This window comes from Anopheles marshallii, chromosome 2 (genome assembly GCF_943734725.1).
Source record: "Anopheles marshallii chromosome 2, idAnoMarsDA_429_01, whole genome shotgun sequence".
Lineage (NCBI taxonomy): Eukaryota > Metazoa > Arthropoda > Insecta > Diptera > Culicidae > Anopheles > Anopheles marshallii.
This window is the reverse complement of record NC_071326.1, coordinates 51,397,414-51,414,129: the sequence shown is the minus strand read 5'-3', so window position 1 is coordinate 51,414,129 and position 16,716 is coordinate 51,397,414. Positions and strand designations below refer to the sequence as shown.

Below are 16,716 nucleotides of genomic sequence, written 5' to 3'. Positions count from 1 at the left end.
TTGCGATGTAATTGAGATGTAAGAACAAAAAAAACTGAACGATCGTATGTAAATCCGTAGAGATTAAGCATTATCATCATGTTTAATCGACTCAAATGTTCTTGTTCAAATATGAAAACCACACGAAAGGGTGAGAGCACACAGAAAGTCAATAGAAAGCTCTTTGTTGCATTTGTTTGCGATTTTGCTAGCTGAAATTTATGAGTTTTTGTTTTACTTGATTACAGGGTTAATTTATACATCCAATCCTTTCGTGTAGATTAACTTAAGTTCATTGCCATTTAGGGTTTTCTTTGTTCTTTTGCAATAATAACGCACATACACTAGCAACACAGGTGGAATGTGGAGCAACACATACACTGGTGGAATTCTTTCTGTAAGCTGTGTCGCAGAAGCATCTTAATTTGTGCGGTTCCCGTGTGCCAAACCCAACCCCCCAGCCCACACCCAAGAAACAAACCAAACAAAAAAAAAACACGAAAAAGGAGAACTTCACTCATTTGTAATAAAAGGGACAATCGGAAATAACGAAACACGCAGAAATATGTTGATGCAACAGAGTGTCATTACATTACTTTACAGTAAAATCCGTTTTACTTTTGCCTGCCTTTGGTGGCGCCACGCAAAGCCTGCATGACTCGATAGCTTTAGATAAGTGGTTTGAAGCATAAACATGTTAATAGTTGATCACGAGATGTTGCAACAGGAAAATGTGTTGGGGAAAATAAGGAAAAGGCTCTAGTTCGGCGTTATTTACGGTGGAAAATAATTTCTCAAACCAATTCCTAACAGAATAATTGAATTAATAGCACGACAAAATATGTACTAGAGAGGATACTGACAAACAAATGGGAAACCGGCGATGACAAAATTTCATAAATAAATGTTTATACATGTAAAAAATGTTGTTTTATTCTGACGCTGCGCTATTTGGGTACTGGAGTTAACAACCCAATAAATTTTTTGGGTTTAATTTTTTTTCGGACTTCTGTAAAAAAAAAACATACACCTGGTGCGTCGAATACTTCCATGTTTCCATGCGATTAAATAGACACATGTAATTCTGTTTACGAAAACGTATTGTTGTTTTGCTTAAAAATAAAAAAAGAAATATATAAATCAATCATTCTTATAATTTTCGTTTTAAAATATAAAATTTCACCAACTGTATAAGGTTTAAAATGCTCTGTGTTCTCTTTTTTGTTGGGTTCACAGATGTTCGTAAACAGTTATATGCTCTTGTCGATACTATTCTACATTAAACACCAACGTTTGTTTTACTTCGTTTGCAACATTAACATTAATTGTTTTGAACCGAAGACGGAACGGTTGTGAATGCAGTAATTTCTACCGTTGGGAAGAATCATTGTTGGTACAACGGTTGTAAAAATCCGTTTAAATTGGTATCAACAGATTGGCATGATGGAACGTTACCCACTCATAATAAGAAATATTCGTTTTTGTTAACGTTAAGAAATCTATCATTTACTTCCATTTCGCTAAGGCTGTCACTTCATTTACGCAAAGATCGATGGATTTACAACATAAGAATCGTCTGAAACTATGGACACATCATTATATAGGATGTGTGTTGATTTCCACATAGTATAAAACTGTGGAGTGTTTGTGCAGATTAATTTCGAAATCGTTTTGATGCACTACCGCACTTGTTCAGTTTCGGTTATGGAGCTACAATGATCGTTCGATTCTTTGCGTTCTATAAATGGTGTGAAAGAGCTTTTGTTTGCACTTCGTACCAGTTCGTACAGCTGAATATATTTTTATCTATTAAAAACATAGCTTCAAGGTAAGAATAGATCTAATAAAAACGCCATTGTCTTATTGTTTTCCTGGTCGCAGATGCCTTACAAAGGATTTTCTCTATCGCTAACATATAATAATAACCTGACATTAGGGTGGTAGTCGAAACATTAACTTTGCTGATAATTTTTTATATTTCTCTGTTCATTGTGTTATCCACAGCGCGTGGAAAGGCATAATTGGTGACGGCTTCTGTGTTTTCTGGTTTGTTCTCACACACGTCTTGTGTAATGCCTCGTGCATTACAACTTGTCAAAGCAAACTTGTCATCGGTATAGTTGACACATGATAAGAAAGTTATCTAATACTTGTGTGTCGAGTTAAGTTACTATTAGCGCCCCGACATCTGTAACAGCCCCTTCGGAATACTAATGCATCAGTATACAAAATACTGTCCCGTTAGATTTTTTATAAACTTTAACCATTCATTATTCCATTTACACTAACAACCGGGTTCGGGTGTGAGTAAAGAAATATTTACCAGCGTTGAAAGCTCTTAGAATTGACTTTCTTTCCTTAGCAAGGTGATAAGTGGCGGTGCCGTCGTTGGAAGCGGCGGTGGAACGGAATCGTTTCCGTTGACGGACGTGCTTGTTGCTGTGGTCGTAGTAGTGGTTGTGGACGTTTTGTTCGATTCTTTCGCTTCGCCATTTGTTACGTTCGAACCATGCTTTACGGTGGTGATGATTGATTTTATAATTGCCGAGTTGGATGTTTTCTCCGTCGTATCACTACAAAATTGACGAAAAAAAAACACAATAATATAATTAACAACCAATATAAGCTAAAGAAATGAAACATTTTTCTATCATTTGCATGTTTGATATCTTTAAATGATAAATGAGAAATTAAAAAAAAACTATAATATAATCTCTCCTTACCCGATTCCTTTCAGGTTGCTTATGTTCGATGAATTTAAGCTCAATATTTCGCTGTTCTTGGCCGTGGACGAAGATTGGCTTGTGTGGGTACTCAATACGGAAAGCCGACCTAAAACAAAAAGAAAAAAAGCAATGTCTTCAGGTGTTGGTACAGTGTGCGAAATGACTTTGAAGAATCTTACCGACAATTTCCTCAGTCGTGGTAGAGCAAAGGGTCGTCGTTGTAGAATTCAAATGATCGCGCACGGAATCGATCGTTATGTCACCAATCGAGCTGGTGATCGTTTCGTTGGCTTTGTTCGGTGATGCTTCATCTCCGCTAGTAACACCATTGCTAAGTCTCGGGTTAGAAGTGCCATTTGTAAGAGCCATCGAACTGCCGGTGTCTTTTTCGCGTGAAACCGAAGGTTCGCTCTTCGCAGCGGCAACGGAACCAGAGACATTTTCAACCTCCTGCTCAGATGAAGCTTCACCTTGAGGGGTTTCTTGTGTCTGTGGTTCCTGGTCGTTGCCTTCTTCGGCTGATGCAGCATTTTCGATCGGTGTTGACCAATCTTCCACATCAATCATACCATTCGGAGCAATAACTTTCGTAGCGGAAAGGCTGATCCGCTGCACCTCTGAAGATGACATCATGTACAATGCCTCACCGTGGCTTGTGAAACACAGCGATGAAATGCCACTGAAAAGATAAATTCCAAGCAAAATGAATGTTAAGTTTACTTATGTAGAACACATTCGAAACAAACACTCGTACTTGATATCTTCCCGGCGTACTGCAGCCGAATTCAGTTGACGACGAAGCTCCGGAACAGTCAGTACAAGACAATCGCCCAGATTCGTTAGACAAAGTAGACTTATTTCGTAATGATTCGTCACATCAGAACCAACGTTCGATTCGTTGGCCACTGTTGTGTTGTTGTCGGCGGATGGTTGTTCTGTTGATTGCGGTGATGAGACCGGTTTTGGCATGGACTTCGGAGGACTCGAGTGCACCAAAGAAGAAGTTGGAACCGTGCACATAAATGTAGCGAATGCAATGCGCCGTACACGTGCTCCTTCGTGTGCGGTTAGCTTGTACTTGTTGACCGGTTTCAGCTGCGGCAACGAAAAAATTTTGAATTGTTCTTCTGATGCAATTAGCACCCGATGTGGTGCCGGTCCAGGCACGTTCTGAAATTCCAAAGGAACGCCATTCTGTAAAAGTGGAAGCAATTAAAGCAACATTATAATCTCTGAATCATAATGCAAAAAGGTTTTAAATTCAAAAACACCGTTTTTTGCGTCCACCATCACATCACTTACACTGTCAACAACCGCTATCCCAATGATCGGAGCACGATGTTTCATTTGAATTTCCTTGGCCAATTTGCCAGTAACTGGAAGCCCTTGCGGTGCTGCTACCGATTGTACCGGATCGTCAGTTCCATTTTCTCCTGTAGCTGCTGTTATGGCAGGCTGTTTCGGGGGAAGATGTAGGACGAATACCGACACGCAGCTGGAATTTGTACCAGCCCAAAGTGTCGGAATGTACACATTCTGATTGGTAATGAAAGTTAACGCAAAGGTTAAACAGCGAACCATCGATCCCATGCCGTCATCGACTGGACGAGCCTCGATTTGACGTTCTACCGGACGCGTTTCTGCAACCGACTGCGGATGTTGTCCACCACCGGCAGCATTTGGATTGTTTCTTGTCGAACGACCCTTGCGCAAACGGCGGAAGGATTCGCGTAATGTCTTTTTAAAAGACTTTCGACGAGAAAGTGTTTCCCCGGCACCAGTGAGATCTGTTATAGGGGAAGAAAGCATAAAGGAGTACTAATTAGAACAATTACCAACTAGTAGCGTAATAGCGCATCCTTACCATTCGGATTTAGAGTACACTTATGCAGCACGGGAGACTGATTATTGAAATCAAACAGCACGAGGCCATGGGCTGTTCCGGCTGCAACCAGTGACCATTTACTCTGCATAGCAATGCAGGTGATGGCAGCTGGTGGTAGGACCTGAAGAACACCCGTGAAGTTCACTCCCTCGATGATAGGCACATTTTCTTCCAACAGTGCGCGCTTTACCTTCAGCTGGTCATGCCCCTTCCAGACAAATCCATCACGATCGCTAACTAAATTCATCGTAGTCACGATTAACGGTCCGTGTGTTTGCGTTTCATCAGTTGGGTCGTGGGGCGATGTTTCAAAGTTTGCCATTACTATATTACCAGCTGTGCCAGCAATAACTAGCGTGCCCGTCTGCGCACACAGCTGCACCTTTTTCACTGCCAATCGAGGATCATCCGAGTAGGGATCGAACTGACCAGCCTTACGGAATGGAGGTTCGCCATCATCCAACTGTTCGGTAGATGCGTTTAGGTTGTTCTCGAAATCATCGCTATTGTTAAACAGCGGTGCGGTTTTGACGTGCAATAGCGGCGTCAAGCAGACATCCGAACAGTCCCAAAATTTCACTGATCCATCCTCATGACCGGTAATCAGTACGTCTCGTTCCAACGGCTGCTCGTCATCATCCGCTGGTTCGTTGGGCAGAAAACCTCCGGTGATGGGCCAAATTTTACAACTATATTCGGCCATCTGCAGCTCTCCTGCCAGCCTGATCTTGGCATACACATCCGGTGATACTTGTGACACCAGATGATTGCAGGTGACGGCAGATGCATGCAAAGAATGCAAATAGGGCGCATTGATTTGTGGTAAAGTTTCGTCTGTCAAATCATACGCAACCAGTTCCTCTTCCAGCAACACCACTAACACTTCCGCCTGTTCCGGTCGGACATCGTTGAACGTTACAAAAAAATCGATTACTTTTGATGTAAAATCAAAAGCCACCTTTGTGCCATCTTTGCAGTGTACCGACACACACTGATGTTCACCGTAAGCCGACCGAGGCATTCCGCCCGAAAAGACAACCAGCTCACACCGTCCACGATGTCCCCGAATCAAGCGATCGATCGCTTTGCAAGGATCCGGACCGTAAGGGACGTACTTCTGGTTTTCCGGTGGTATCGGACTGTCCAAGTCCCAGGTAGCGTACGATCCATCCGCATGATACCAAGTGAACTGCGTAGCATCCTGTGCAATGAACAGTCCCACACTTTGCCCGTGCCCGGGCGAAATGAATGATTGCTTTACACTCGCGCTCTCCAGATCCCATAGGACGGCGAGGCCACGATTGTAAGCGATCAATAGCAAATTGTGATTGTTGGGCAGCTGCTTTACCGATTCAATCGCTCCCGGATTCAATCGGTAGGAAGTGGGTAATTGCTCCAGTACCACATCGTGATAGATAACAGACTCTTTTACGCTGAAACTGCGCACATCGAACTGATACACGTTGCCACCTTCGGTGCCAATCCAAACCGTGTCCTTCATATACGAACAGCAGAGAGAAGAAATCTTCTTCAGTTTGCCGTCAAAGGCCAGGTTCTTAATAGCAACCAGCAGCGTGCCAGCAGGTTCCCATAGTACCAATTGGTTTGAAGCCGTTAACGACAGAAGCCGTCCTGTACCTGGGATCCATTCGAGCATTTGCACGATTAAGTCGGCCGGATTGTTGCCAGGCGATGTATGCTGACCGTAAAACTCTACACCGGGACGGCCAAACACTTTGATGACGCCACTATTAGTACCGATGGCCATTAACTTGCTTTTCGGGTCGTACGCCAGGGCGGATGGTTTGTGTGGGAAGCCATGCTGGGCGGTCTAAAAGCAAAACCGAAAAGTCATAAATATTAATAAATAGGTAAAACAATACTAATAAACGATTTAAATCTAGCAGATGAAGCAATGACTAGTTACAAACGATTAATTAAAAAAATAGCATGATTAAGTAAAAATAAAATTATCTTTGAAAAAGTGACTAAAAGCGACATATTTGTTATCATCAACACGCTTTTAGTTTTGTACCTTATACTTATTTACCACATTACAGTTTTATGATCGGTTTTTTCTCTTCAATACTGAAATCATTACTCTTTATCGATACTTTCTTGTCGATTCCTTCACGGTCACCGCAGCTACCACATCATCACATGAATTTATCTGTAAACCTAGGGTCGTTTTTTTGTTCTATTTATCGCCATTGGAAATCTCAGGGTCCATATCTTCCCTTCCGGCTGGACCATACGTAGCTAGTGCACCGACAGAATATTGATAACCGAAACCAACCCTAAAGTGTGCTGTTGTGTGTTAGCGGATCCATCGATAAAAAAGGGTGCGGGGGTTTATCGCTGTTCAAACACAGCGAAAGAAACAGGTGAATCAAAAGATAACGACACGAATCTGATATGACACAGACTGGTGAGGTGCGTTTCGAGAGTTGGCCCTTGAAAGTACCAAGCGACTACGGTCTAACCTGGGTACATCCCGAAACGATGATTAAGCGCTCTATGCTCAAACCACAAAGAAACAATCCCTTCGTAGATAACATCCGCGTTTCATGATACGATGCCAATGATAAGCGACCGAATATGTTGCAATCGTTTAAGTTGTCCATACTGTTTTATATTACAAAAGGAAATAGGGCGAAAAAGGAACAAATTGTACATTTCTATATTATTTTAACATAATGATGTGCAAATAAGCTTTCATTCATTCATGCCAATATTTGATTTCAATGTGCAAGGCACACTTTGGTTAAGGTTTTCAAAATGACAATACTTTATATTTATACTTTTCGCTGCACACAATCATAAGCATTGGCAAACATGTAGAGCAATTTGAAATTGTTGATAACATACAGTCGTGGAAGCATGGTGCGTGCACCTTGGAAAGTGTTCGTTGACTGGGTTCGAGCCTGTTATCTTAAGTAAATACCTTCAAGTGGAAGAACGAGGTTAAGCATGATATCACCAAACAACCACTTCGTCCGTTACCCGTTACCAAATATGTAACATTTTGTTTGCTACAGTTCCTCAATGTTATCTGTCCCCTTGCATGAAATCACACAGTTGAAATAGGACCTTTTATTTCAGCTACAACAGAACATTTTCTAGTTACACAATAACACTGAGTGAAGTTTGGATTCGCATTACTTTTGCCATACCGTGTAACGCTTCTTTTTATCGATTTTTCTATCAACATATGGTTAGAACACTCCCTAACACAACAAAACCCCTCCGCCACTTGGTGACAATATAACGTAAAGATGGACCAGTTTACCAGTTTACCATGGCGTAAAAAAACGAATATTTTCTTTTCTTTCCACCTCGCACTGGTGTTCGGTCGGTCTCCAAGGTGTGGCATGTTTTGTAGAACTAGGCGATGGCACGCCATCTAGGTGGCCACAAGGAGGTTGCTCTGTTTTGTCGAGATTGAAGCAGAGCTGTGGTTTCAGACTAACGGGATATTCCTACCCTACTCACCGACAACGTCTTCAGGGTGCATGCTTCTCTAGACCATAACTTTGCTATTCTTCATCATCCGGCTTCACGACGCGGAGATGGAAAGAATGTGCCTCACCAAACGCTCGTCGAGGTGAAACAGTCGTGACATTCAATGGCTTAATGTCGCAATTATGATAGTCGCCCAGTCTACCTATACCTACAGGGCAGTGAACACTAGCCAAACATTCAACAACAGATCGCTTTCTTGATCCACGTGCTCTTTGTTTCCTTACTGACGTATTCCAAATCGTTTGCTTCCCCGAATGCGCCTCAAACCCACAGAAAGACTTATATCTTTTCGTCTTCTACTTGCTCCTCATGACGGTGGTGCTGTTCATTCCGGTGACCTTTCTACTTGGTCTACCAAGCAAGAGTTAGACTAAGATCATCTCAGGGAAAAGCATAGCACCTTCCTACCCGCGCAAATCCACGATCTCCATTATCAGCCGTGGTAATTTAACAAGTTTTAAAGCTCTGGAACAACTCATTCGCAGATGGGAAAGTTGAGGAAGGCACCGCTAAAAACCCGTTAGTTTACTTTTCCCTCTGCCATCACGTTGGAAAGGCGTACTAAGACGCCAACACAGTTCGGAGTCAAAGATTTTGCGGTCCGTTCCAGATCCACCACCTCAAACGTTAACGACGCTACAGAACTTATCGAATAAAACAGGCGGAAGTGTATCTCCGAAAGAAAGAAGGATAGAAAGTGAACAGTGATTCATTATTGTTATTTTTTGTTTTTTTTTTTTTTTGTTTTCTCCGTTTACACGGTGTTGTGAAGCTGTACGGTTCATGATCCAATCCTTAAAAGGTACTGATGCGTAGGCGTATAGACGGCCAGGCATAATTTAACTCAACCCTACGTGAGCTGCTGCAAATACAGAACCAATACCCGAACCACTTTTTGATGATGCACACAATTTGTCTACGACTTTAGAAGACTGTATTTTATCATTGAAATAAAGGTCAAATGCAGCATAACAAATCCTTGTTCTTTTGCCTAATAATATATAAATGCACAAAAACTAATTCAACAATGCAATTATCTTTATAACAACTGTTACATAATGTTTAAATCAAATAGCAGTCTAAACATTCAAATAGCTAAACATTCTAATCGGTTGGACAATTCATTGTCATTCATTTTCATAAACGCGTCACGTACTATCTATAATGTGAAAGTAACATATTGTTTATTATTACACGCAGTGTATGAAAACCACGCGCACCAGTTGTGCAATGTCAGTAAAAGAAAAAAACATAAATACAAACACACAATTAAGCATTTGCATGTGAGTAGCATTGGGTAAATTATTCACATGACTCACGTAATATGCGTAAGCAGCTTTGCATTCATTCATCTGTACATCCGATACGCACAGGTGTGGTAACACTTGCACGTGGTTCTCAGCGTTTTAATTGATTTCCCGCGCCAGATTCAACAGTGTTTTACTTGAGATTATAATTTACCTCTCTGATAGAACCTCTCTGTTGCACTTTACTGTTCAAGAGACTTGTTACATATTCTATTTATTGTTTTATGAGATGTGAATAACATTAGACTTTTTTTAAGGAAATGCCAACTATCGAATAGCATCAAATGTAGTCTATTGTTAATTTATGTATAATTCACGTAATTATTACAGCTTATGTCGATTGCAGATAAGATTGTGTTTGCGAACAAATCGATGCTGTTTGTGACTCATCTGAGAGAATTTCAACGGTTCTAAACCCAAATCGGAGTGATTCCAGCGACTTCAAAACTGATCTCGCTTATACTGCCTTGATGAACAATGACCACTAATTCGTTAGGCCCTGAACAATTCGTGTAGTCGATAACATACGACCTTTAAGGCACGCATTTGTTCTGGGTTTCAAGTTTCCATGACACATTAAACCATGGCACTCTTATGAAAAACTGATTTTTCTTCTATTGGTAATTTAAGTTAGAGATAGCCAACCGGGTGGGTAATTTTATAATAAGCCTTCAACAGAAAACAACAGCGAATAAAATACAAAACAAAATTTTAAATTAAATTAAGTTAGATTATTTTAATCTACGTGACTTAAGCACGTACAAGGTCACTCAGCAAATACTGACTGGCCGTACTGTTATTGGAATCTTAATCTAGCGTACAGTTCACAATAGTTTGGAGGTATTTCCTTCTCCAAACAGTGAAAGAACATCTTATCCCGGGTGTATACGGCTGGACGCGTCAATAAAAAACCTAACAAATGTTGTGTTGCAATGCAACTTTACCTCAAACAATCTACGGAGATCGAACGCATTAGAGTGTAAACCTAAATAACTGAACTCAACTTACCCGACGAAATGCAAACAGTTCCTTCTGCAGCTTCTGCCGTTCCGTCGAAGGTTGTTGGCCTTTTCCACGTATAAACTTCAGCATTGTTCTTTCACTGTTGTTTGCCGAGCGTTTGCGATGAGCGAATTGGTTATGATGGAGATACTGGATTTACTTCGGTACAAAATACCAGCAACTTTTATGTTGCTTCTATGGCTTTTCGCTAGATTACACTTTCCACTGCTAGCCGTGTAGCGTGTGAGGCAGCTTCGTTGGATTGAAATTTAAGTTTTCTCCAGCCCCTTTTGCACAATGCTCTGTGCTACAAGTTCCTTTATAATGTTTTCCACCTCCACTGCCTATTTACATTAGATGTATGAACGAATTGTATTGAAGATAGGTAGAATTGTTAATTTCAGTTGCGAAGTTCATCTACCCAATTGATTGTTTTGCGGATTGGAATCGCAATGATTCTAGGTTTTATAAAATACGTTTTCTTTAACTTCGATGCTGGTTTTGTTTCCTAGTTGTACTTTTAGAACAGATTGTGAAAGGCACACTGTGGATTAGAGTTTCGATGTATTTCGTTACTAAAGTACGAATATTATCTCCAATATGACGTATCTTCTCAAGATCAATCAAGGCAATTTAGCGATTCAGGTGATGTCTGAAATAAATAGAATAAAAAAATGTGTATATATATATTAGTCAATCGATTGATGAAATGCACATAAATATTGTTTTATCGTGTGATTTAAAATGATTAATCAATGTTACGGAATCGCAGGGTTCTAACTGTCATAACTATTGAAATGATCGATCGATCGATGATGATCAAAATTGTGCATTAAATACATTAGTAATGACTATATAAACCGATAGCCGATGGGTTAATAATAAATACATACATGTTTAACATGACGATATACCAAGCAGCAACAAAACAACGTCAACCTTAAAAACAACAACAGAACAACGTCTTTAAATAAGAACAAATTCATGAACTTTAAAGAATAAAACGTTGCAAGCAAGTACATTTAATGCATCTAACATTGGGAAAGGTATCAAATTCGGGCTCATTTTGCTAAGAAATCACTTCGATCTTTGAGAAACCGGTTATTCAACCCATACAAACATCCTATTCCAATCATCCATCAACGATCATTTTCTTGGGCAGCGTTGGAACCCCTTCCCATCCATCTCATCGAATGCGCACCTCCTCTTTCCTGCTTGGCATTTCTTCCACCCGCGTGGCGTGGCTCTCCCGAAATGCGATCTGATATACAATTGCGGTACATAATTTGTTTAGAAAATAAACACTTCCTCTGCCCGGGAAGCAGGAGCCGACTGCTCTTAGCAAACACATCCAGCAACACAACCATTTGATACGCGCGCCGTTCGTATTCACGCGCTAAGAATCATGATTTCGCTCCGTTGCCCTGGCCACTTCAAAGATTTGGGTGCGCCACCACTCTCGAGTTGTTTTCTATTTTTAAAATGTTTTTTTGTTCATGATTCTGCAAACATAAACTGTCCAAATGAACATGCTCAGCCGGCAGTGGAAAGATCACATTGCAAAAAAAAAACAAAAAAAGGCAACTATTGTATTACTAAAAGTTGATTGCAACCGAACCTCATACATTGAAGCATCATAACGTGAAAGCACGGCAGTAAATATACTAATACCTAAATGCTTCGACGGCAAACAAATGACGCCCCAACCCCAGCATGAAAGGTAGCAACTGGGTGGATGAAAATTAGCATCGTCTAAGCTTCAAGATTGTGTGCTGGCGGTGCAGAGGACGTAGTATGCGGGAGGTGGTGAAAATGACCCAGCAGCATGAAGAAATAACGTGGTGGTGAGCAAGTAATTTGGTACGAAGAAAGGTATGACATCATTCCCGATGAATGACACGCCACACCATCACCACCACGGTCATCGCTAACATCAAGTGACGGAACGGGAACGAACGGAAATGGCTGCACACTGAAAAGGGGTGGTATTGGGGTGATGCACTAACTTCGTGCAACATAAAAAGCAAGAAGCGAGCAGAGCAAGCTGAAGTCATTCGAGAATCGTGTGCAGGATGCGTTCCAGCCCCTGGTTTCGTCGTTTCAAGTGGGTGGATAACCGGAGGTGCCGCGCAAGTGTGTTCACAAAACAAAAAAAAAACACCATCGTCGTCGTGTTTCGATCATTACTTTGATCGCAACTGGGTGATACATACAGTATCGGCGGAAAATAATCAAACGAGTACAAACCTTTGCGCTGACGCTTATTAATAGATCAACAACTACGGGTTCGGTTTGACTATTATATTACGAGATGATTATTGATCGAGGCGATTGTCATGCATCAAAGACTTGGTTGGGAAAAATGGTCCACCCAATCCATTACATATAAATAGCTGTCTCACTAATTTAATAAGCGATGCTTAGACAAATACTGTCCCCAATAAGACAAACAAATCCGTGTATCACCTATCGAACACTATTTACTTAATGTAATCCTTGATCCTAGCATATATGCTCTCTATAATCTCATACCTCAATGTATGGAAAGTGCTGCAATAAACACTAAAACTAAGAACTGAAATCACTAGACGAAACAGATTTATAATGCGGACAGGAAGGTGGGTGAAACCGAACGATCAAACCATAAAAATGCTGAAGAACGTATCCACTTTCATGTGGGGAGAAGCAAAACCAAATCGCATACAAATACCTACACGTTACAGTTTTCGAATTCTGCTATTTTCGAATGATTTAAACACTATATCATCCATGTTTAAGGAACAGGTACCTTTTCATATTACAATCAAACGGATACAGATGTGCATCTTCCTATGCCGTTGTAATGTTTCCCTTTAAACATTAATGTTTGCCTGTTCTTCCTGTTGCCTTAGCTTGTATGTCACCCTCTCTGTCTGATGCGCTTGTAGTTCTATCGAACATTTAGGATTTTTTTTCGGTTTGGGATAACTACCTGTCAACAGGAAAACCCATTTTCTGCATTTCCTGCCCCACCACACATGGTCATGACGTTTTGCAAAGAGCATTCAAAGGAACACAGGAACATTATTGTGCCTTATTCTAATTATTGCCATAAATCCCAGGCTGGTATAGGTATAGGTTCGATACACTCCGAAAGAAATTAAACAAGATTCGTGGCACAGAACACTTTGGAACAAAACCATGTTGTGCTGAATGAATCTTTCGAAAAGAGTCCTTTATATGAATCATCAATGAGTAGTCATGCAAAGCTTAAGTCGACTCTCAAAATGTTCATAAATACTCCAACGTTATTAACGTTTCAATGCTGGTTTTACTGCGGTTAATGGGTCAGTATACGAATTCCTGATTCCGAAGCTAAGCAGAAGAAAGCAGAAGTCTTAGCTTAAATATTGGTTCTTTTTTATTCAACAATACGGGCCTGGCCCGTATTGCTTACAACTGTAGGTAGCTTAATCTAAGATACAATTCACAATCGTTTGAAGACCTTTCCTTCTCCAAACAGTAAAAGTGTTCAAAGTTAAGGTTATTTCATGGATCCAAATCAGATTCACCCAAAACACTAGACAGGAAACAACTGAACACATTAAACTAACTTTTAAACTAAAATGAATAATTAAATTTAGTATTAATTAGGATATTCGCAACCATGTTCATGTAAGAAACCTTTAGCTCCGAAGGCTGACCATTGTTTTGATTTTTAATCTTATCGTATAAATAACATGGGAATGCATTTGCAATATGTTGCATAGCGTGAAATGGTAAATGTAGGGCCTGACTATTATTATGAAAATAAAAGAACAAGACATAGAATTAAACTGCTATCCCATCATCTTAAGCAGGGGTCTCCAAACTCTAAAGCAACAGGTGTTTCGCAGCATCTTTTCAATTCACAACAAACCAAACACATGCATTACACTAATACTACTCACCTTTCCACTTCCAAATATATGCCAACGAGATCGCTGTTTTGGCGACGATGGAACAAGGTCAAAATTCATTGATATTTTTGCATCTTAAGTTTCACAAGGCACTATTTCCGAAACTAGACACAAACACCTGCAAAAAAGGAAACAATATTCTAATAAACACATCGTAAAACATGATAGTAAAGACCACGTTGCACTTTTTCGATCGTTCTTCACCGTTCTAGCATGCAGCAGGAAAAACCCAACATTTTCTTGCAGCTTATGTGGTATGAGCTTTTCTTTCTAGTCACGGTTTTATAATTTCCGGCACGGAACGTTCCGAGGGCTTAGGCAGTGCAGAAGCACACGAAAAACTATAAACATTCAACAGCAACATCCGCCGGCAGGGTCACCGGAAAACGTACGCGCCCGAGCGCGGGGACGAACGCTTCTTGCTTGCTTCCATACGTTTATATGCAAAACACACGGACCCACACATACACAACAGAAGCCACACACGCGCTTATTGCTGAGGGTTTACCGAACCCGAACGCGCACGTAAATGCAGAATACTTCCCACCACAGTCAAGCAAGCGGCGAGAAAACCATTGGACGCACCCGGTTTTTTTTACGCTAGTATCTTTGCTTTGATCGCGTTCGTTCTTGTGGCTGTCGGGCACGTTTCTCTTGTTGCGGAGAAGATCGCTCAAGACCCCACCCAAAGGGGTGCCGAAGGGTGGGGAAAGGTGCGAGAGAATAGTACCCGAAAGGGGTGATATAATCGGTACTTGGCGTTAGTCAGCGACGTACACACTAACACACACGCAACAGCCACAGTATGAAATGTTGAAACTGTAAATTCTATCACTGCCAGCAACTGTCATTAGCGCACTTTGCATATCTAGTTCAAATTGCCATTAAAACTGCTTCCTTTACAACTACACTTCCCACTTCTGTATACCCAATCGTGATGAACTGTTGTAAAATATATCACAACTTCTCAATACAGTCATCTGTGGCTACACCAAACTATTTCACACCGGTCGGCACAAAGTTGTCATTCTTCTCGTTTCACCGCACACACCTACTAGCGCCGTTCCATACGACGACCCTCTGTATGCAATACACATTGCGGAGAAGCAACAACGCGTCACTAACAAACTGTTCATTACCGTGTGCTTTATATTTATTGTAAAGAACAACAAACTGTTACCATTTATGTGCGCACCGATGATGATCCGATTGTACAGCACAGAATACACGGGATGCGAAACTATTTACGTTGACGAGGCGGACTCCGCACGGCCAAAGCTACTCTTCGGAAGCTATACAAGAAATAAAATCTCATTTATCCGTGGAATTCGCCCAACACTTCAGCGCCACGGATAATCGGAATGGCTTCATTTGAAATGTACAAAACCCAACGCGCGTCGATGACAGTTATTTTGACAATCGCTTCCAACATTTCGGATAAAAAAGTATTGTTTATAAATGTAATTGCTTCATTTCTGAACGAAAAATAAATTGTAAAACGACTTTGAATTTCAACCGAAACCGATCATGAACTTGTTATTCTAACCTTGAACAGGAGTCCGTACAAATTTGAAAAATGCGTGCTTCGGAATTTGGTATCCTCTAATGTCATTTGAATCGCATTCGCATCTAAACTTCAAAGTAATATTATTCAATATCAACACAGAGTCAACAAGCGTGTCCAATTTACCGTGAGGAAAAGAATTTTAGCAATGGCAAACTTAGCGGCAGCATTTTCTGGTGTTTTTACTAAATCGAGAGCAGTGGCACTTCTTCAATACACCTCAGTTCGCTTTCGACGAAAACCACGCTGGCTCGGTACAGCCAAAAGCAAACTGTTTCGTGTGCCGGAACGCAAGAAACAGATCGAGGAGGAGATAGAAGAGCTAAAACGATTGCACAATAACTATCGCACTCAAATGAAAGCGGTACGCAACTTTCTGCGTGATGAGGTGGAAGCGTACAAGCTTGTTTCTCGGGCCGGTCTAGTACTGCAAACTCCCGAACAAGAGGAAGCGGAATGGCAAGAAGCATTGCGCAGAAACGACGAGTGGAACCAGCAAACAGCTGCTAAACGTGAAGAACGGTTGGCTGTAGAGCGCGCGGCTCGCAAGGAGTATATACTGGAAAGGATAGTCCTGAAGGAGCAACGGGAAATAAATAAAAAGGAGCAGGTTGAAGCGAAGGTGCGCATGGAGAAAGAACTGTCGAAAACATTCATCACGCGCGAAAACATCGATAAGGCGATCGAACTAGCACTGGTCCAACCTACCACGTTTAACTTTGCTCTAGACCGTGATGGGAACCTGCATCGAGTAGCGGATACTCCGCCCAACGATCCCAACCAACAAAGCTAG

At 41.1% G+C, this 16,716-nt stretch overlaps 2 protein-coding genes across 2 annotated transcripts; one reads left to right on the top strand and one right to left on the bottom strand.

Annotated features, from left to right (window-relative positions):
• Positions 1 to 2,317: 2,317 nt before the first annotated feature.
• On the bottom strand, positions 2,318 to 10,511 carry LOC128708698 (lethal(2) giant larvae protein). Its single transcript, XM_053803677.1, has 7 exons — positions 10,428 to 10,511; positions 4,570 to 6,421; positions 4,008 to 4,492; positions 3,460 to 3,899; positions 2,885 to 3,384; positions 2,703 to 2,811; positions 2,318 to 2,552 (listed from the first exon to the last, which is right to left on the bottom strand). Exons 1-7 carry the CDS (start codon positions 10,509 to 10,511, stop codon positions 2,318 to 2,320), a joined length of 3,705 nt encoding a protein of 1,234 aa, XP_053659652.1.
• Positions 10,512 to 16,071: 5,560 nt separating this feature from the next.
• LOC128708571 (probable 28S ribosomal protein S26, mitochondrial) lies at positions 16,072 to 16,716 on the top strand. Its single transcript, XM_053803549.1, has one exon. The coding sequence runs from the start codon at positions 16,072 to 16,074 to the stop codon at positions 16,714 to 16,716; it is 645 nt and encodes a 214-aa protein (XP_053659524.1).

Excerpts from the sequence above, each read along its gene's own strand:
- LOC128708698 (XM_053803677.1), bottom strand. The coding sequence starts at position 10,511 with ATGCTGAAGTTTATACGTGGAAAAGGCCAACAACCTTCGACGGAACGG. Across the intron at positions 2,812-2,884 it reads CACGACTGAGGAAATTGTCG|GTCGGCTTTCCGTATTGAGT; the intron begins GTAAGATTCTTC and ends TTTTTGTTTTAG. Across the intron at positions 2,553-2,702 it reads AGCAACCTGAAAGGAATCGG|TGATACGACGGAGAAAACAT; the intron begins GTAAGGAGAGAT and ends TCAATTTTGTAG.
- LOC128708571 (XM_053803549.1), top strand. The coding sequence starts at position 16,072 with ATGGCAAACTTAGCGGCAGCATTTTCTGGTGTTTTTACTAAATCGAGA.